This window comes from Clavelina lepadiformis, chromosome 8 (assembly GCF_947623445.1).
Source record: "Clavelina lepadiformis chromosome 8, kaClaLepa1.1, whole genome shotgun sequence".
Classification (NCBI taxonomy): Eukaryota; Metazoa; Chordata; class Ascidiacea; order Aplousobranchia; family Clavelinidae; genus Clavelina; species Clavelina lepadiformis.
Window position 1 is genome coordinate 19046713 of NC_135247.1, and position 20123 is coordinate 19066835.

Below are 20123 nucleotides of genomic sequence, written 5' to 3' on the forward strand. Positions count from 1 at the left end.
CGTACGCGCATATCTAAAACATGCAGTTTTCAGATCAGCAAAAGTCTTTGCAGCAACATTTTCACAATCACGCAACATATTGCTTGAAAGCAAGCACCAGTTGTAGTGAGAATGATAAAATTATTCAATGTTTGCTAAATTTTAATTGTTCCCTGCTACCTCTACGCAGTAGTTAAAATGAATTCAAAATTTGCATCGGAAATGTTAAAAGTTTAGATGATATTGAATGCAAAATCTAAGCAAAATAATACCCCATAGAAGAGTGTCAGGTTGTTATTGGTTAATATGAGATCTCCTTTTTTTGGTCGGGTTCGATTGTTCTGTCTTTTATCAACAGAGCAGTCGAAACAGACCCAAACATTTGTGAGCAAATTTCACCGGAAATGTTTTGTGTGAAATTGTTCTTTGCATTAAGTGTTTATTTGTCAATTCAAAACTAATTTCTCAGGCGTACATTAGCACCATCTTGCGGCAGAAGTAAAATAAATTCGACTTATTTCGTTTGCCAATGCACAGTGGAGCGGCGTTCTTTTGCATAATTTTCAAATGAATAGGCAGTATAGGCCAATTGCCAGCAGCTGAACGCCCACTGTTGACCAGTGACTATCACTGCCATAGAACTATTAAGAAAGTTTAGGGCAATGCTTCTCAAACCGGGCCACTTGGCTCACTAAAGGAGGAATTTTTAGTTCTAGGGAGGAAATTTGCTCCAGAGAGGAATTGGGAAGGAAAAACTGAAGATGAAAAAAACCTTAATTTTTTAATTCAAATTAGCTATGGTGGCAGAGCAAAAACTTCTGCCATTTCCAACTACTTATTTAGTTGAATGTGCTTTTAGTGTCGTAACAGACATTCTGATGAAAAAAGAGGAACACTCGAAATTTGCAAGCGCGGAGACCTTCGAGCAAAACTCACACGATTTTCTTTATTAACTTCTCAACATGAGGCTGACGGTTCTCACTAACAATGAGCAACGATTTGTTTGTAAATTTGTTTGGTTATTTTGTAAGAGCGTTCTTTTGCAATTTTGAATTTTATTCCTGAGATAAATCCTCAAAAGACATCATCCAGGGACAATATTCAGGTAGTGTAAAATTTTGGCAATTATTTTTTGTGATTTTTTTGGGGGGAGGAATCGGAAAAAAACTTTGAGAACCACTGGTTTAGGGTGTCGCGTTTAAGTCTTGTAAGACATTGATGTGTAAGAGACACATTCGCACTTGGAATTGAACAGGACAGAGCTTTTTAACGCATCTACTGGAGGCAAAACATGAACCTCTGGACATGAAGAGGCAAAGCAGCTTGTTTTTTAAGCTCACGGTCTTAATGTAGTAATATAACTGCCTTCTCAAGTTGGTCTCTTAGTTGCCTTCTCAAGGCTTGGTTGCACGAAACCCATTATCCCTAACTTCCAGTTACATAGCTCACACTGCTCAGCATCTACTGCACAGGATCTAATTCCTTTTCTGAGTTAGCAAATAAAGCAATGCACTGGGTGTATGATGCAAGTACCATTTCATTACCAATCGCTACAGAAAACATTGTAAACGAAGCTATGTAGAAAAATCACACAATTGCAGTAGAGAGATGTGCAGGAGAAAGCAGTGAGATGATTTACAGAAGGTTATTAGTGCGGGGACCACGCTATTGCACGCTGCTTCACATGCTTGGCGTTGGGCTGTCGGTTACTAGAAGGGAATGATTGGCACACGAGAACGTGGCTCTCTAGGTGTCGCCCGTTTCACTGGAGAATAATCCAGGAAATCGTTGTCGACGTTGACGTTGCGTATCACGAGCGGCTTCCTCTTTAGCTTCATGCTCTTCGAGGGAGTCTTGATGCGGTTCTTTATTTTAATTCCGGATTTCGAAGCTGACTCGTCATCTCCAGCCTTAAAATCTTTGTCTAGACTTTTCGACTTTTTTCTTTTCGCTGCTCGCTCATTCTTACGTATCGGAGTTGTCACGTTTATCGGATTTATGTCAGTTTTGCATGGAGCCTTTTCGCCCCCTGGTGGTAGTGTATCTTGCACGTTTTCACAGGAAGAGATCACAGGTGAGTGGTCGTGGCAAGGAAGCGGAGGCAACTTCTTCATCTTTGGTTGGATTAGGTTGTCGAAGTGCTTCACAGTGGCTGAAACTTTTCCCGTTCTGTATCGAGGAATTCTGCTGAAAGACTGCACTTTACTCCTCTTCTGCATCCTGCGATCCTCGAACAGCTTTATCTTCTGTGTGGCTGTCAGTGATAATGCACGATCGTTGGATGGCAACCGAGATCTCATTTCGCACGTAGATAACAAAGGAGCTTGTGTGCTGGGAGCAGGCTGCCTTGAAAGAACAAAGCATTCTTCGATGTTGGATGCGCGTATCTCCTCCACAACAGTGGGAGCTTGAAGACTCGAAGTGCGAGTCGGTACAGGAGGAGGCAGCCCTCTGATGCACTTTCTTCCACATGACAAGCTCTGATCTGTCACCTCACCAACGAGTTTCACTTTGTGTGAAGATGCTCCGTTAACTTCAGCATCTTCAACTGATGTTGGCTCTTTCTTGTCTCCTCTTCTTCGGATGTTGCATTCGTCCAGAATAATGAGGCCACTTCTTCTCGAAATAACCTTGGACCTTTTTACTCTGGGAGAGCTTTGATGGGAACGGCATCGGAACTTCACTTTGGAGGAGGAATCTATCCCTAACACGCGATCCTTAATCTTCCTGCTGGACGGTGCATCTGTGAACTTAGATGAAGTATTAGTTGTAATAGCAACAACTTGGTCGATAACATCCCATAAAGTTGACTGGCATTGCTCCAAAACATCTTCATGCTCTTGTGCAGAGGTTGATAGACGACCATCATCAGTGAAAAGAGGTTCTTCTGATACATCTCTGGATGTCACAATTTGAGCTGTTTCACTTGGCAATAAACTAGGAACGATCTCTTCCAAGCCACTAGATGCATTGGGGCAATCTTCCTTGGTTTCGTCAGTAATTGCAGACAAATCCCCATCAGATTTAGTGAGGTTTTCTTCAAGTTCATCTTGGCAGGAAAGAGGAGCAGTTTCTTTACCTGGCTGATCCATGGAGGTATCATCACAACAATGAAGAACCATGTCACAAACAACATGACCTTCTCCAACAAACTCCTCGCAAATACCACCAAGATCCTTCTCATTCTTGCATCTTCCAGGAGATTCACCGTATTTATCAGGAGTTGACGAAGAGCTGGTATCTTCACTTCCTGCCGGGAGAGCATCTTCACTGGGGGAAGCCTTATCAATAGGATGGATGTCAAGAAATAATTCTTTTCTCCGATCTTCATCAGCATTAGCACTTGCAGAAGGATTTTCATTGTCGCTAAATCCCTTGTTCTTTGAGATCAAGGTTTCAATGCTCATGTCGAATATTGTGATGGAATCGTCAATAACCTCGCCTGGCTGTACTGCTTCGAAGTCACGATGAACTACGACTGGTGTGATCGGTGTGAGTGTGACTGAAGCTGTAAAATATGAAATAATATGAAGTCTGAGATAAACAATAAACATATTGCAAAACTGGTACTAACTGTCGGTTGGCGTAAGGAAAACATTCACACTATTGTCGACACTAAACTAAAATAACCCCATAAACACAAAACAAGATGTTTGACATAATTCCGATGATTGGCAGCAACCAACCTGATAAATATGAACGAGAGTTGGTTTTCAAATGATTGTGGCTTGGACCAGGAGTTTGCATTTTACCAGGAGGAAACAGAGGCGCTAAAAATGAAAATTTCTCAATAAACATTTTTTTTCACTTTGCCATATTCTCTCAACTTTTACTGACCTTTAATGAATGGTGCCGGGCTCTTTTGTGATAATAGCGAAGAATTTTCACCTTAAAATAAAAACTTCACTAAGAATTTCAAACCTCAATCAGCAATAAAGTTCAAGTTCACAGCAAGACAGTATTTTAAGAGAATCACAGCAATAAGCAAACACCAGTAATACAAGGCCGTACGCCACCACGCAATACCAAATTCGCTTTCAACCTTTTTTCTTTGCTTTTGATCTTCTTCGAACAGCAGGAGACAGAAACGAGTTAGTGAGCTTCCCGAAAAAGCGACTTTTCCGGAGTTTCTCACCAACAGATGCTGGAGAAAAATTACATGTTTTGAATACTGAGCCGATAAGTCTCACATAAGCAGTAAATGCTTGAAACTTATCCAATCGTGTAAAATAAATGAAAGTTGAGAAACAGCTGGTAGACAACAGCAAAGAAATGAGTAATTGCCCTTGCCCTATTGACCATCACTTTAGTTCATGTGTGAGCAGGTTTTTACACCAATTCTAAGGAATACGGAATGTCCTTTGCAGTGGCGCTTAACATGGAATAAGGTTAATTGTGAGTGATAATAACTGATGTATTCTCCCATAAGTTTTGGTAATTTGTAACATAATTAATGCGTTCGATACACATACTCTGTATGGCATTAGACATTTAGAACAGAATATTCATGTTTGATGAATCGTCTGTTTCATTAACTGCTGTTTGGCCGGAATGATGTTTGTAAAACGACAAAGATCATACATTTAATAAAATATTCTACTTACTATTAGCACTGGAATCTGCGGCCAATGAACAATTGTGATTGGCTAATCTCTGACCAGTGACATTTTCTTTTCCTTTATCCTTATCTGTGATTGGATAACTGACTCGGTTCTCGAATGCCGCTGCAGGTTTACTTAATCTCATTGACCTTCGACAGCGGCGGGATTTTGCTTTATTCCCGAAGCAAGAAGTGCTGCCGGAATCGTGCCTGGTAGGAAAGTTTATTTGAGGTAAAACCAATGAAGAACCTTTTAAAAGATAGAATTTCATTACAAGTGTCCAACCATGCGCTACATCGTAAACATTTTGGTACAAACTCACTAAGCAAAGTGTAACCTGACACCGCTACCACTTAGTCATTTCTAAAGCAAGACAACAGAGCAGACAGAAGTGTACGGTGGCAAAAAAGCGTTCCTTGCTTTAAATCACATTAAAGAGATCTCGTTTACTTTAAAGTTGTCGTTAAATTACCTATCTGGCTTCTTTATGGGGTTGTAAGATGCCGACTCATCTGGCACAAAGTTGATTACAGGGATTTCGCTTGTATTAGCTGTAAACAAAAGGGAACGTCAAAAAGCAAAAAATCAGAGCAATCAACAAATATCTTACCGTTGAATGGGAAAGGCTCCAAATGTACCGACTCAGCTTTTCCTTGCAAGCTTCTTCTATAAAGAAAAAACTGAAGTTAATTCAAGTGCCGTGCGGCATTCAAATTGCACACACAATATGTGATTATATGTCTATGTTAACAGAACTGGTTAGTTGGAACAACTTCTGTGCATGTAATCATTGATAATCATTTGTGACTAAACTTCACTTTTCCTGTGTTCATGCATAAGCTGGTGGGATGTGAAACTGACCTCTTTGAAGGTTGATTATCATCCTCCATGGACACCTCCTCCTGCAATCTCCGCTTCATGCACTGTTTCCTCAGCTCATCTTCGAGAACTGATAAGGATTTAAAATTTTCTGGTTTCATATCATTACTTCTTCACCGTGCATTATTTCACAAACCGCAAGAAACAAGGTTTATATATTTCAACAACATGCCGCACTAATCGATAAAATATCCTTTCTTGATTTTTACCTTCCTTTTTAACCACGGCGGATTGCTGTGAATCATCTGGTTTTCCACAGAATGCTTCATAGAGACGATCTGTTGTTGATGAAAAATCATATATGGCACGATATCAATGCGATGCCAGACACAGCGACATCAACTTACTTGCCAGACTCTTCCTACGATGATCGTGCTTCAGTTCTAACGACAGATGTGGGGAGGGTTCGGTCATGAGCAACCATTCTTCTCTGTGCACACACTTCCCTGCAGAGCACGCTTTCACTTCCAGCGAGCTGGTCACCTCACCTATGACATGAAAACAACTCGTTGTTTGCTCTTAAACACCTTGATGTCTATCATCTGTGTTGACGAATTCGATGATATTTGAGTGAGATTGAACAGACCAATCACTGAGCACTTCTCTATGAGAAGTCGCACAAAGCCGGTGTGCTGTAGCATTGAAGCGCGACCGTTTTCACTGATCTTGTTCTGAAGGTCGAGTTCAAGGACGTTTGGTGAAAGGATTGTCGCCAAACCCGATGACGACATTCTGTCATAATTGTTAAAATTATTGATATCTCAGCTATACACGCCTGAGGGCTAAAACAGAAAACTAAATTCTGAAAAAATTCTTAACTATTGGCAACTTACGTCAACGTGTGCACAATACGCTGGGCCTTGATAAACATTAAAGAAATGAATAAATTACAGAGCAATGAATGGTGATTTACCTGTTTTTATCACAGTGCTGAGCAACTTTGTTGAAAAAGTTCATCACATAACTAAGTGCATGGATATGGACAAATGGCAGCATAAGACAGGAAAGCTGAATAGCCTGCAAATAAATTACAACAGAAATTCACTCACAACTTGGACTAAACCAGCCTTAAAATTCGTATCCAGCCATTGCATTACTGTCAGTCGATCGTCATCATTTTCCAGGTTCATCACATCGAGTATGGTGGAGTTGAGACACTTTGGGACGATGTGCACAGACAATTGGCGCAAGAACTGGGTCAAAATATTTGCCACGTCATGAGGATTTTCATCGGTAAGCTGGAAATCTTCGTGATGCTGCAATTTCTCCTAGAACAGGAAACTAAAGATGTTGGTCAGATCAATACTGTCAAAGTCGAGTAAGAGATAAAATTACCTTTAAAGCAGAAATCCTTTTGCATGATCCCGATATTCGAAACAACCCTTCAGTGTTGAGCTTATAAAGGAGGTAGTCACAGATTTTTTGCACTAATTCTGGCGGCTCAACTGTAACCTGATTAACATGAACAATATATTGTCTTTATTGCAAAACAAACTTTTATGTAGACTCGATGCACATGGCGCAGAAAATAAATAAAAAGACTGACTTTTCTGGCAGTGAATTCCTCAGGTTGTGAAGCTGAGCTTTCTCTTCTATTCAAGGTTACAGGAGTACACCTCAGGTTTTGCAAGGAAACTCCAACCCATTGATCAGTTGCACCAGGTACATCCTGCAATTAATATAAATTTTTTTGCAACTTTTAATCCACAGTTTGAACCATGCAGGTCATAACCAAACACATTTTCTTAGAATAACCTTTTAGCATGTTTTGCAAAATAAAAATCACCATAAAAATATCTTACACTTGTGTTGTTGTTGGAAACAGACAAAAGTTCTCGAAATAAATCTTTTGAAAGTGTGATGCCGAATTTATCTCCTAATTCCTTGGCAGCGAAGCATCGTAAACAGAGCTCATCATGTTTAAAAAATGTCATATTACAAAAAAAAACAACTAATAATAAACTATATAGCACGAGAATGAAATTCAGGAACTATAAATTGAATCAACAAGATTTCATTATAAACTGCAACTGCGCCCAGATTGGGAAGTTTGCCAAGTGCACGAGGGATTTGAATTAATTTTGATTATAATGGTTATTGTTTCATTTTGTTGCTTTCTTACATGGGCAAACTTTCCAATCTGGGGTCCCCTAGGCCCTAGTGGAAAGTGTAGCAGTTGATCCCTGGAGATTCATTATCGTGCACGCTCAGTTTGTTACACTTCACGCAGTTTATAATAAATAAACAAAGAAAAGCTGGTTGTTTAAAAGCCAATTTATAATAAACAAAGAATTGACGATTCAGTGCGTGCCGTCACACCAGTGCGCACTATTTCTCGTCGAAAACCTGATGGTTCTGGTGAAGTTAAAATTTCGGGCAGGACTGTATTGGAAGGAAATAAAACTATGTGTAAGTATCGGAACGTGCTTAAAGACAAGCTTGGCAACCGGCTCTCGAACGATGAGAAATCGTCGCTGAGTTTAAGTCGAGCGCGGCTCGTGCGGACTTCCTTCAGTTCAAGGATATATATTCTGATAACATCCTGCACGCGAGAAAAATAGCCTAGACCCACTTAAAAACTTTGTGCTGCTTTGGCTAAATACAAGACTGCAATAAGTTTAGTGTTAAAACCGCAACTTCAAAGTTCAAGATCCCATTTTGAAATTTCCGCCGAAAGAATCAAATCACATACTCAGCGCAGTTGCGACGTTAGGAACATTACATTAATAGACATCTTATATCATCTTGCCTTGTTCTTAGTTTTATTTATCTGACAAAAATAAGTAGGCAATTGAGAGCGGCGAGACCCGAGTGTTGAAGAATCATCGTCGAGTTTAAATCGGAAAAACTTCTTTTTCAGTCCAGCATAAGAACTCTGACGTCAAACCTGTTTAAACTTTAAAATTAGTGACGTAACTGACATTCTGATTTTCCCTACCCGGCCACTCAAGTGTCGTATTGACGTCACACTTCTCTTTTTTCCTCTCCAACTTGGCTTTTAGCAAGCCATCCTTACTGTTGTGTCTGTCTAGTGCAGGGGTTCCCAAACTGGGGTCCGCGGACGAACTGGGGTCCGTAAAGCAGTTTCAGAGGGTCAGCAATGAGAATTAGTCTTTAAAGTTTTAAAGCAGTTTCAAAGGGTGGATGTAGTACACGACATGAGAGTTGCGCTATCCAAAACCAAACCAGACATTGATGAGTTAATTGCAGCAAAACAAGTGCACCCTTCCCATTAAATGCTTACCGTATTTGATCGTTTTTGCTTTTTCTTTCATTAGTGTGGTTTTTGCATTTTTTGATTTTTATAGGGCCGCGAAATATCAAAATAATTGCAAAGGGTCCACCAGGCAAAATTTTTAGAAAAGTTTGGGAGCCGCTGGTATAGTGTCTACCTATTTACGTTCAAACTATTTTTCTCGAATACTTTTAATATAACGTTGTGAATTGCTTCGTTCCAATACATTAACTGGCAAAAGTTTCCTCGCAAACCTACAACCTGTGGACAGCTGGCTGCAAGATTATCTTGTTCTGTTTGGAGATCGCAATTTTTCTCGAGATTCTTTTGCCGTTTTTGTAAAGTTTTACTGAAAATCCAAACGCATCTGCAAAGGTTTGATGAATAAAGATTTAACAAAATTTTAAGCCTATAGACTGTATAGAGTAACTACCGCATTTTATTCTGCTATTCAAGACGTTGTGTGATTGAAACGCGGATTGGTTTAGGTAATGAGCAAGCACGAAAGACGCAAAACGCTCATAAAAATCGAAATTGCTTTATTGGTTAACCTACAATAGAAACGTTGCATCACGTTGGAGTAACAAGTGTGGCGGATGTCATGCTGATAGAACCGTGCAACTCCGTTGTCATCTGACTCTTCAGGAGTTGTTCAGAAAAGCCAGAACATGACTACGTTGCCAAGTTAAAACTAAGCAAACAAAGATTGACAGATGGTTTACGAAAAGTCCAACGAACAGAGGTGACGCTGCGCCATATTGGGTGGCGTCGTGCCGCTAACAGAATACAACGCCAATAATGACTTGTGACGTCACACGGCAGACAGAAGCAGAGAACTCGAACAGTCGAAGTTAGTTGTGATTTCTTCTACCGTGTTGACGTGTTTCGATGCGTAGCTACAGATGTCTTAGTGCTGACTTACCAGTTAAACATTTTTTCTTGTCTGTTTGTGTCAATATTACACGCGAGTTGTTTTTATTGCTTGGTTATATTGAATGGCTAAACGTTCCAAGTGCCGCAAGTGTTCAATGGGAAGAACACGCCACCTCGAAAAACCAATCACATTCGCTAAAACACTGAACTAAAATGCTAGAAAAATTTATCCTCAGAGTAAGAAAGTTGTTCCGTGCAAACCAGTTCCGGCAGCACTTTAAACACGAGGCGTCATGGTGATGATGTACGTGGCATCAGACTTCAGACGAGGTTGACTTAACAACATCTCTCTTCTTGCATTCCTGCCATGCGCCTACCATGTCAGTTTGTCGGTACGGTTGGATCAGTTTGGCGTTACAAATGCCAACTGCAATCTCCAAAAAAGGAGACACTTTTCGCTCTTTCGTCCAAACAAGAAAAAAACAGAAGAGCGAAGTGAATTTGCAGTTGCCATGGTTGCGCATAAAAGCGCACTTAGCTCCGTGTCACGGCTAGATCAAACCGAGTTTACACCGCTTGACAGTAGCTCCAAGCAGCGCGATTATCTCCGGGCTGAGCTGATTTGACCAAGTGCAACACACTCGGCAGTGAAAGGGATCCATTTCAAGCCCATGCTCTCGCTTATATCAGCCACTGCATGCTGCATTTCACTCACATTTTGCTCAGTTGATAGTTTTAACGCAAGAGAATCACGAACTTGCTTAATCGATGGCCTTTGCTCGTGACTTGCCAGGCACGATATCATGACGTCTCGAAGATACTTGTGAATGTTCACGCTTCTTTCGTCTCTTAATGTGTCTATGTAAGCGTTAACAGCCGATACAAGCTCGCTTGCCGCGCTTAGGGTTTCCCCGGGAACCTGGCGCAGAATCAATTCGTAGATGATCTTGCCCAGTTTCAAAACGAGCAGCTGTTGGGCTGTGCTTGGCCGGATATTACCGACATGGTCGTAGAACGTCGGACACAGCTTGCAATTGAGGCTTTCAGACAGAAACATATTCCTGGTTGAAATCTGCTCTATCTGGCCCGCGGTGTGAATGAGCAGAGAGGCCATTCCTGTTGCAATCTCCGCGCACATGCGCAGTAGTAGAAATGTCGGGATGATTGGCACCCGGTATGTGTTGCCATGGCAACCATGCAACAAGTCAAATACACTTCCGCCACGCATTGGCTCCATGATCAAAGCCACGCCGTAAGGTAGAGTTGCCACACCATAGACTTGTGCCAGGTAGGGATTGGGCTTTCTTTGAATCATTCTAAGTAAAGAAGAAGACATGATCCAGGTGGAGCTGATGTCAGCATCAACAGAAATCTGATGTTTTAAGTAGTATTTCGCAAGAATTATCACAAAGAAATTGCAACTGCAACTTGTTTGGCCACAACTAACATTGCTGATAAAAATTTTAAACACTAGCGGGGCAGTAGAAACTACATAGGCGGGATCAGCCAGTTTCTTACTCATGTTTCTGCTTGATAAAGATATCCTGCCATCCTTGGTCATAGACTCCCACGGTAACTGGTGCATCATTTTCATCAAACCCATGATAATAATTTCCACTTCCTCCATGGGCCAATATCCCATCTTCTCCAGCGACAATGCGAAGTGCGGAATATGTCGCCAGAGTCTGAGTTGAAATAATAAAAACATAAATTACGATCTCAGAATTTAGTTGCTCGAAAAAGATTCAGAACTTGAGTTACACTTAATCTGCAATTTATAACATTTATGGCTTCACTACTTTTGGGAACAAAACGAGGCGTTATGCACTGGAACTATGTCAGAATTACGACTCCCAGTATATAGCACTTTAGTGATTCACATAAAGCATGAATTACCCACCTTTGGTCCTTTAAATTCCAAAATGCAGTAGGCCTGTGCTTTCTCACTTTGGTCAGATATGATCACCGGTCCGTTGAACTAAAATGACAAAGTTAGTTCTTTAAAAGGCCGGTACGCAATCTTAGGATAAGCGTTTCCTAACTTAAGTTATTTTAAGAGTCAACCTCTGCATGATCCTTGCTAAAGTAGATTTTAATGTTGTGTTTCGACTCTTCAACGTATTCTATCTCAACACGACAACCAACCGTGTCATCAGGATTATACGGTGGGCCCCATCGCTTCACAGCAGAACAATCCGCCCTTTTTAAACTGTTACAAATATAACTTTCAATTGAATATCGTGGCATTTAAGATGACCAGAAGCGCATCCAGGAAGTTTTGTGAGGTTCGTTTGTCAATTCCTTTCACCGTATTTGAATTCACACTAACTTTCTTAAGCCACTCAATATCAACATGCGTTTGGGAAAACTTAATTGCTCCATAGATATATACCTCCCATCAGAGCAATATCCATACCACCATTTACTTTTACCAAGCAATAGACAACCTCCGTTTTTTGGAATGCATGAATACAAGGTGATTTCCTCTGTGTAAAATAATATAGATGACATTCCAGCAATAAGCCTTTAAAAAATCCAACCAAATTTGTTTGTACGATACAACCTTGATATAGAAAACGAAAGTTGGATTACAATAAATTGCCGATACCATAATCATCCATCATAGTTGTTTCAAAGTATTTCAGGGTTTTGACATTTCGTAACTTCTGCGTCAGCTCATAAGTTTGACTTGTGGTGTTTTCAAAAAGCTTAAGTTCAGCATGAACTTGTGCAGATGATTCAATGCAAGGAAGTGTCTTTTCCACAACCTATTGTGATGTCAACATCAAACGAAGTGGTTTAGAATTGGCGGCAATGCTCTGACACAGTAAAAATCTAGGATAAATTTTAGTCATGGGAACCTTTTTAGAGTTCTTTGTAAAGTGAACAGTGATATCCTGAAGTTTATTTTCTTTATCAAACCTTCGGACGAGCCAATATCCAACCCTATCCCCTGCTTTGTAACTCGGTCCTCGATCTTCCTCTAAGACCGGGCCGACTTTGAAACTTCACATGAAACATTTGTAGGAAATAATTAATTTATTCAAGATTGATACAATTTTGTATCGAATTTCATCCTAAGCTCATCTCATTTAAGTGCATGGTTCCAAGCATAATGTTTTAAATCTTACAAGACACACAAACCATAGCAAACAAAGGATCTTAGTCTTACCTTCCATTAGAGATGTATTCTAAAGATGAAACAGGTACCGGTGCCTCCGAATGGGGAAATTCTTCTTTCACAACAACAATGCGCAACGAAACTATATCTAAACAATTCCAATTGCTTTTATAACAAAAATTTCTGCTTGAACCGATAACAAGTGATGCCATTGTCATTATGACATTATAAACATGATATAACCTAAATACTATTAACACTATTGACACTTGTTATTGACAAGGTTAACTACCGTAACGTAGGGTTATTGATTCGTATATATCTGTGACGCTGTAACTTGGCAACAACATTACTGATGAAAGGCCGCGCATATCACGATTCCTGGTGCAAATAAAAACATATCAGTGTTACATCATAATGTGCAAACATGAAACACCCAAGACAATGTGCGTGAAATGCAATCAGTACCAGCATGCAAGATAAACATTTAAATGAGTTCACACTCGCAATGTGTTTAAAAGTAAATAACACTGATAAACCAAGCATTCAAGAAATACCCGAGATTATTCTGCTCGAATGTGGTCTGGACGGCCATTTTCGTAATTTCGTAACAGATGACTAAATGAGAAATGAGTCTAATAAGTAACCTGAAAGCAAAAAACACGTTGATCAAACTAAAATGCTTTACTTAATAGGTTCAACTTAACACAGTGTGGTTATTAAGGGGTCAAATTTTTTATCCTTGGACTAAAGAAAGTCTTTGCTAAACTAAACTTGGCAAAGACTCCATACCGCTTCAGTTTGGGTTCTAAGTTGCATGTTATTATTGCAGCACAACACGCTTTTTTGCTGTTTCAGTCAATGTGAACAAATATCCACTGTCGGAGGGGACAAGGACAAATTTTCAGACTCTATGAAAATGTTGGATTCTCACATCTCAAGCTATTCTTCTTCAAAACCGCATTTGACCAGTCACTGGATAGTACGTTACGCATGTCAATATGTTTTTTCAGCTTTGCAGATTTCATGTTTAAAATATCTAGGGCACATGCAGAATGTAGCTGCAAATGGTCAACAAAACTGGCAAACTGTGTAATTTTGAACAAGAGTTTAGTATTGACTCTATAAAGCTAATACAAGAGTTTGGGAAATCTCAGAGCACTTTATGAATTTATGGCCTAAAGCTGCTACCATGGGCAAAATATAATGAAGCCACATGCGGAACATAATGAAACTAAGAATTTGGACCATTTCTGATTTGTAATCAAACGAAGATGATGTTAAGGTATTCTGATGTCTCATTACAAGCAGTTTCCATATGAGATGGTTTCCAGGTGGGAAGGATGGATTCAAAGCACAATACATAGAGTCGTAGACATATTGTAAGACTTTTAAAATCTGAATAATTTTAGAACTAAAAATCTCAACTCATTCTGGGAATTAAATTTGCAACCCAACTCAGTTATAAGCTTGCCCAATCACAACAGCACTTCAAGTGACTTAACTTAAAAATCCTCGTAGAGCACGAATTTTAACAGTTAATTGCAATTAAACTCTTAATTACAGATATCTTAGAAGTAACTTGATTTATACTTACGGTACACTGCTTGCTTGCTGGCAGAAAATGCAATTCCATAAAAGAAGAGACAGCACAAAGTTATTAGAAAAATATTAAATGAGTTTCTAAGAGTCTGTAACACACGAAAATCAGAATTAATTTTGCCCAATAACATAAAATGACAAGAAAACATTCCAACGACATCCGTGCTGCTACAAAAAACACAAGGTCAAGGCATAACATTTAGCAACAACACAATGAAAACATTTTTATAAACCTCATTTTAGGTGTGAAAATACAGCACATGTGACATATAACATTGAAGTACAATATATGCTGGATACACACTATTGTTAAAACAATGAAAAATATTAACTCTTCTGCCAAGTCGGACAAAGTTTAAAGCTAGGGCTTGTCACTGAGTAACCGCCGCAACGATGAAGCATGTTGAAATTTTATGTCAATACGGACGGTGAGTAAGATGACAACACGCGTTATCTTGAAAGTTTGAACAGCTAGGCCTCTACTTTGCACACAATTACAACACAAAACTTAGAATTTGAAAACTACTTTTGTGGTAGGCATCAGAAATGATGATTTTATCGTAAGATCACAACATATAGAATTGCGCCATAATAATACAGTTTAGTTTAACATTATTGTATGAACAAGTGGGCAACTACAGGTATCCACACATCGTCTTATGTAGGTGGTTCATATATTTTTCAATTATCTGCCAAGTTCTTAATTCAGTTCATAAACGCAGGAAGTAATTTACAAGTGGAAATTTGGAGACCAAAATGGCTTCCATGATTTCATAATTAAAACAGAACGCCATTTTGATAAATTAGTCCATAGTATTTTCCCAAGATCAATTTTTTGAATATTTACAACATCATTTTCATGGGACTGCCGGCATTAGCGAGTTCATTGATTGGCACACAAGTGTATCGTTGAAAGAACGGCATATTCACTTTCAAGTACTTAGTGATATGAGCAACTTTGTGATGTAGCATAAGCAAAACACCCGCTTGTCTGAAAATGGACGCATTTAGAATTCGATCCCTTATTTCTAAAATGCCAGGTCTTTCTGTGGGGTAATGGGCCCAGCACTTTGATATCAGCATCCTAAGTTCATTGATGATTTTTTCATCTTGGGTTTGGTCCTGCTCGATGAAGCCATCTAGTGGTGGTCGACGACCAGCCAATACGTCCATCGGAGCAATGAACGGTTGCTTTTGAGTGAGTATTTCATACGAAATCAAGCCAAAACTGTAGACGTCCATGGCTTTGGTTGCAAATTGACGTGCATTCATCAATCTTTCGGGAGCGGCATAAGCAACTGTGAAATGGGGGCTGGAATCCTTCTGAACCGTGGAAGAGACGAGTGCTCCACCAAAGTCGGCAATCTTGCATTGTAAGTCTGATGTTAGCAGAATATTAGGCGGTTTGAGGTCGCCATGGGTAATTCGACGATCATCAAATTTCTGATGAAGGTAGGCAAGCCCGGTGGCGATTTCTCCACAAAACTTGTATTTCAGAAGTGGTGAAAAATCTTCAGTCCGGACATTTTCCAAGAAGAGTTTCAGATTCCCCCCACTCATGTGCTCCATAATGACAGCAAGTCCGCCATGCCACGAAGTGTAGCCATAAATCTGCACCAGGTTGGGATGACGAATGCGACGAAGGCAAAGAGCTTCTTTAACAAATCTTGAAAAAAAAGCTTAGGATCATGCTTCTGTTTGTAGTTCGTAGTTCTGTAACTGTCTTACCTTGTAACTTCTTTCATAGGGATCCGAATTTTTGTAAATTTGACAGCAACGGGCGAGTGACTTTCATCAAAGGCAAGCTGGACATGCCCGAGCCTTCCCTTGCCCAAACAACCGTCTTTGTCATTAACAGCATAAATTTCTGAAGCTTCGTAGAATATCTGTCAAAATTTATCAACAACAATAAACAAATGGCAAAAGTTATTACTTACGCAACTATATTTTCTAACGGTCGTTACAAACAACGTAACAACTCATAAAAAGCATTGTTACAAAATAGAGATAAATGACTCACCCAGCTCTCAGGTGAACCAGTTTGCTGATGGATGACATCATCCAGTGGCATTTGTTGCAACCTGCTTATTGCATCATCTTGGCATGAAGTGAGATTCTCATCTTCCTCTTTCAGGTTTACATGTGGGAGGTGTTTGGAGCAAAATGCGTCTGTGAAGTCTTCCCTGTCAGCCTCTCTCAGCCAAGAAACAACCTCAGAGAATTTGTCGATCGAATATTTTCCTGAAATTTCTTTCGGTGTACACTGGACAGCATGTTGCTTAAGTAGCTTTATTTTCTCCCGAGTCTCATCAACATCATCAGGATGAATGACCTTCTTAAGGAGTTGCTGAGCTTGAAAGTTGCACAAGCCGTAGATGAACTTACCAACCAGTCGCCATCTGCATCCTCCAAGTTTAGACAGAAACGGTCGAAATTTCGGCAGCTCCATGCCAAAAATTATGTGAGCTGCTGTCAAATATTCCTGAAAAATTTGATGAGAAAAAGAAAAAGAACCTTCTCCGTCAAACTTTGTGAGATCCTTATATGTCATGAATGGCATGGTATGGAAAAACTGCAAGTCATACTCATTGACATTATGTCTTTGCAGAACCTGCTGTGTGAGAAGCATTCTACGACTTTGAGAAGCATCAAAAGCTAAGTTGGCTAACTTCATGAAGTAAATTCTTCTTTGAGCACATTGCGGGTATTTCTCCATGACAAATCTCACGATTGCAAATGACATCACATTCGTAAATGATAAGGATGAGTTTAGTTTACCCTGCAAGGACAACTTTTGTAGACTGGAAAAAATGACAACACAAATATTGGGAGATCGACAAAATGCCAAAATATCAGGATGTTCACGCAAATAATGTTGAACTTTGTTGAACTCGCTTCCACAGATGTCCTCCAAGAGCTGTCTCTGGGAGCCTTTGCTAAGTCCTAAAATCTTGACAATAAATGAAGGCCGACAAGCTTTGTGGAGTTCAAAGAGCTGTTTCGGTCTCGATGTGAAAATTTTCTTCGCCGAAGGAAACAAGTTCCCGGCAAGAATATTCTTGATAAAAACTTCAGCAGTTGCTTTTGTTTGTGTCGACCTTAGTGGTGTTAGCTGGTTTGGTGACCGCCAGACGGCTTCGTCCAACCCGTCAAAAATAAACATCACATCTGGGCTGTTGTTAAGATGCTCAAGCAACTCAGCTTCAGAGTTTTCAACAAGGTCCAAGGGGCAGGAGGAGGAGGAGGTGTTTTCCAATAACAACTGAAACAAATTTATTTCTTCTCTGAAGTTAACATTGCGCAGCTGAATATAGAAGAGGAAATCTGGATTATTTGAAAGTCTGTTACTCAAAATCTGTCTGGTTAGACGCTTTGCCAGAGTAGTCTTTCCACATCCAGCCATCCCTATCACACCAACAAAGTTCCTTGGACAAACGTAATTCTCCTTTTCTACGTTTTTGTCAAGAAAGTCAAGAATATGATTCTCATCAATCGTACGGGGACAATTTTCTGGTTCTGGAATTATCTGACCCTTTTGAAAATCACAATGTTGTTGAAAAAGTTCAGTGCTTTGATGGGAAATTTCAAAATCCAATGATAAAAACTGATGCGTGTTGTCACTTGTTTCTTCCAATCCAACTAACTCTTCCACACTCTTCTTTACTGCCTCTTTAACTTTCTGAAAAGGCGGTGGCACTGCAAATGTCAATTATTTGTCAATTAATTAAGTGAGAAGCCACAAATAAACATGATCTTTGTTAGATGGTAAATGTATCAAGGACAATCAGGTTTTATAAAATTACATTTAAAAGCTCCGGTATCTAGTTAGGACCAAGGAAATATTTCTTTGATTGTGACGTTAATCACAATTTCAAACGTGGTAGAAAAAAATTAAATGCATTGAAAAAGCTACAACAAGAAAATATTTACCACAGTCTTTGGATGTCATCTTTCTTCTCTCGTTAGAAGCTTGACTCAATTTATTGCCGGGAAGTTGATCACATCGAACTTCTTCTTGTTTCAAATCATGCTCAGAAATCTCCGCATTGGAATTGAAGGGGTGCATTGTTGCATTCAGGACAACCTACATAATAAAGCAGTTCGTAAGACTCAATGAAATTGTCTGTAATCAGTCACAACGTATTTTGATTGTGATAAGCTTGGAGTAAAAATGTAAATATTTTGTAGTATTATTTAAACAAGTGTGCTAAATAGTACAGCAAATGCAGTTTCACCACAAAAGAAAAAGCTTCCCAGTTCATAGATCTGGGAATGCAAATTTAGAGATAAAGTCTGATACCACTGCCAAGTTGCAACCATGTGGGACACATCAAAATATTACATGAATGATATTACATTATACATCGAAGTATCTGAGTTAAAACTAAGTAATTGAGGGTTGGTGTTTGGGGATGTTCCTTTTACATGAGTACGTCATTGCCTTTGACCAAGGCATTAACAACATTCGAGCAAAATCAAATAACAAATCTTTCCAATAGAAAATACAGACATAGATACAAGCTGAGTAGCCAAGGTTTAGAAAATCGAGAACCATCAACGAGATTAAGTTGTGTAAAAGTATTTTCAAACAAACTGGAATGTTTGCAAAGTTAGCAACTACTGCATAATTTCTTTAAAGAAAAATGTGCAGCTCGCAACCATCAAATGTCAAGTTTAAGCTGCCGGTAGTAATTTACTGTAGATAGGGTTTAGGTTGGCTTCAGAATAATCTGCAAATATGCAAATGTGTTTATATGCAAATGGAGCTATTTTTGTTTCAAAATAATGAATGTGCATATACTGCTAATGAGACTAAAATGAGTGACTAATAATTCAGCCACACGTTGCAATTTTCCAGTCTAGCTGTTTTATGTAATATCATAGAAAAACATAGCATTCAAATTTTTACCTTTGCAGTTGTTTGTGGCTGGCAAAGTTCTTTGCTTGAAGAGGCAAGCTTTTGGATCGTTTCATCAGTTATAAAAAATTAGACATTATCAAGAATAATAAGCTCATTAACCCTGGAACAAGTAAAAAGAACCTACTCTCGGGCCAGATAAGGTTCAACGGGATACACTGGTAACATGAAAACTTGCAAAAGATATGCATTAACATTAATGACGTTAACAACATTAATGGACAGTGAAAGTCATTTAGTCAATGGATTAGGATATAGTCAATGGATATGGATTAGGCTTACTAAAACTTAGCAATAACTCCCGAAGAGCTCTATGTTGTTGCCATTTTGCAAGTTTTAAGCCATTGGCCTTGGGGCTTTGCTAAAGCATTTTCATTGTTGTTACAGGTAACTGTTTATGAGCATGTCCCCTATTGCGCTGCAACTAAACTGCTTAGCATCGTAATTGTTGTCCCAAGTGGTTAATCGCAAAAAATAAATATTTAGAGTTAGGTAAATCTGTTGATTTTCATGACTGATTGTGGCTTCTCCAAGTCCCATAAAATCAGGCAAGCTCTGTGTAGGTCGAGGTCAGTCAGTAACTTATGTAATAATTTCGATGTTGGCGAATTCAATTCTTATATCCTGCATCTGTTAAAGTATTTCTTTGAGTAGATAAAACATTTATTGCTGGAAAATTGTTTCGTACTTGCAAGCTACCGTACAAGCGTAACTCGCCCACAAACTAACCCAACCTATATTTTCCTGTAAATTATCAAAATACTGACTACCTGAAAAATCATACCAAACTTAAAATACTTTTCCAAAGTCTGGCCACGCCATAAAACGTTTTAATCTTCAAAAACAGGAACTAACAAGCCAGCATATGCAGACAGAAGGAGTTTGGTCTGAAAAAGATAGAGATCTCCCCGGGGG

At 39.3% G+C, this 20123-nt stretch overlaps 3 protein-coding genes across 3 annotated transcripts; all 3 read right to left on the reverse strand.

Annotated features, from left to right (window-relative positions):
• Window positions 1-1498: 1498 nt before the first annotated feature.
• Window positions 1499-8123, reverse strand: LOC143468473 (uncharacterized). The gene is made up of 16 exons (XM_076965720.1): window positions 7262-8123; window positions 7006-7128; window positions 6795-6911; window positions 6557-6727; window positions 6373-6476; window positions 6046-6191; window positions 5807-5947; window positions 5669-5737; window positions 5442-5529; window positions 5191-5246; window positions 5053-5131; window positions 4584-4789; window positions 4022-4123; window positions 3817-3867; window positions 3666-3749; window positions 1499-3487 (listed from the first exon to the last, which is right to left on the reverse strand). Exons 1-16 carry the CDS (start codon window positions 7391-7393, stop codon window positions 1689-1691), a joined length of 3468 nt encoding a protein of 1155 aa, XP_076821835.1. The 5' UTR covers window positions 7394-8123; the 3' UTR covers window positions 1499-1688.
• Window positions 8124-9640: 1517 nt separating this feature from the next.
• Window positions 9641-14384, reverse strand: LOC143468502 (uncharacterized). The gene is made up of 11 exons (XM_076965767.1): window positions 14286-14384; window positions 13246-13335; window positions 12981-13069; window positions 12740-12836; window positions 12429-12573; window positions 12176-12335; window positions 11960-12053; window positions 11632-11776; window positions 11468-11545; window positions 11086-11252; window positions 9641-10883 (listed from the first exon to the last, which is right to left on the reverse strand). The coding sequence occupies exons 2-11, from the start codon at window positions 13281-13283 to the stop codon at window positions 10169-10171; spliced, it is 1728 nt and encodes a 575-aa protein (XP_076821882.1). The 5' UTR covers window positions 13284-13335; window positions 14286-14384; the 3' UTR covers window positions 9641-10168.
• On the reverse strand, window positions 14379-20046 carry LOC143468481 (uncharacterized). Its single transcript, XM_076965731.1, has 5 exons — window positions 19200-20046; window positions 18221-18374; window positions 16311-17986; window positions 16019-16176; window positions 14379-15956 (listed from the first exon to the last, which is right to left on the reverse strand). The coding sequence occupies exons 2-5, from the start codon at window positions 18354-18356 to the stop codon at window positions 15134-15136; spliced, it is 2793 nt and encodes a 930-aa protein (XP_076821846.1). The 5' UTR covers window positions 18357-18374; window positions 19200-20046; the 3' UTR covers window positions 14379-15133.
• Window positions 20047-20123: the final 77 nt, after the last annotated feature.

Coding starts and splice junctions, on each gene's coding strand:
- LOC143468473 (XM_076965720.1), bottom strand. CDS start 7,393: ATGACATTTTTTAAACATGATGAGCTCTGTTTACGATGCTTCGCTGCC. Junction 6,477..6,556: donor ATGATGACGATCGACTGACA/GTAATGCAATGG, acceptor ATTTATTTGCAG/GCTATTCAGCTTTCCTGTCT. Junction 6,192..6,372: donor CAGCACTGTGATAAAAACAG/GTAAATCACCAT, acceptor CAATTATGACAG/AATGTCGTCATCGGGTTTGG.
- LOC143468502 (XM_076965767.1), bottom strand. CDS start 13,283: ATGGCCGTCCAGACCACATTCGAGCAGAATAATCTCGG. Junction 13,070..13,245: donor TTCGAGCAGAATAATCTCGG/GTATTTCTTGAA, acceptor TATTTGCACCAG/GAATCGTGATATGCGCGGCC. Junction 12,336..12,428: donor TTACAAAGAACTCTAAAAAG/GTTCCCATGACT, acceptor ACATCACAATAG/GTTGTGGAAAAGACACTTCC.
- LOC143468481 (XM_076965731.1), bottom strand. CDS start 18,356: ATGCACCCCTTCAATTCCAATGCGGAGATTTCTGAGCATGATTTGAAA. Junction 17,987..18,220: donor GATGACATCCAAAGACTGTG/GTAAATATTTTC, acceptor TGACATTTGCAG/TGCCACCGCCTTTTCAGAAA. Junction 16,177..16,310: donor CTGGTTCACCTGAGAGCTGG/GTGAGTCATTTA, acceptor AAATTTTGACAG/ATATTCTACGAAGCTTCAGA.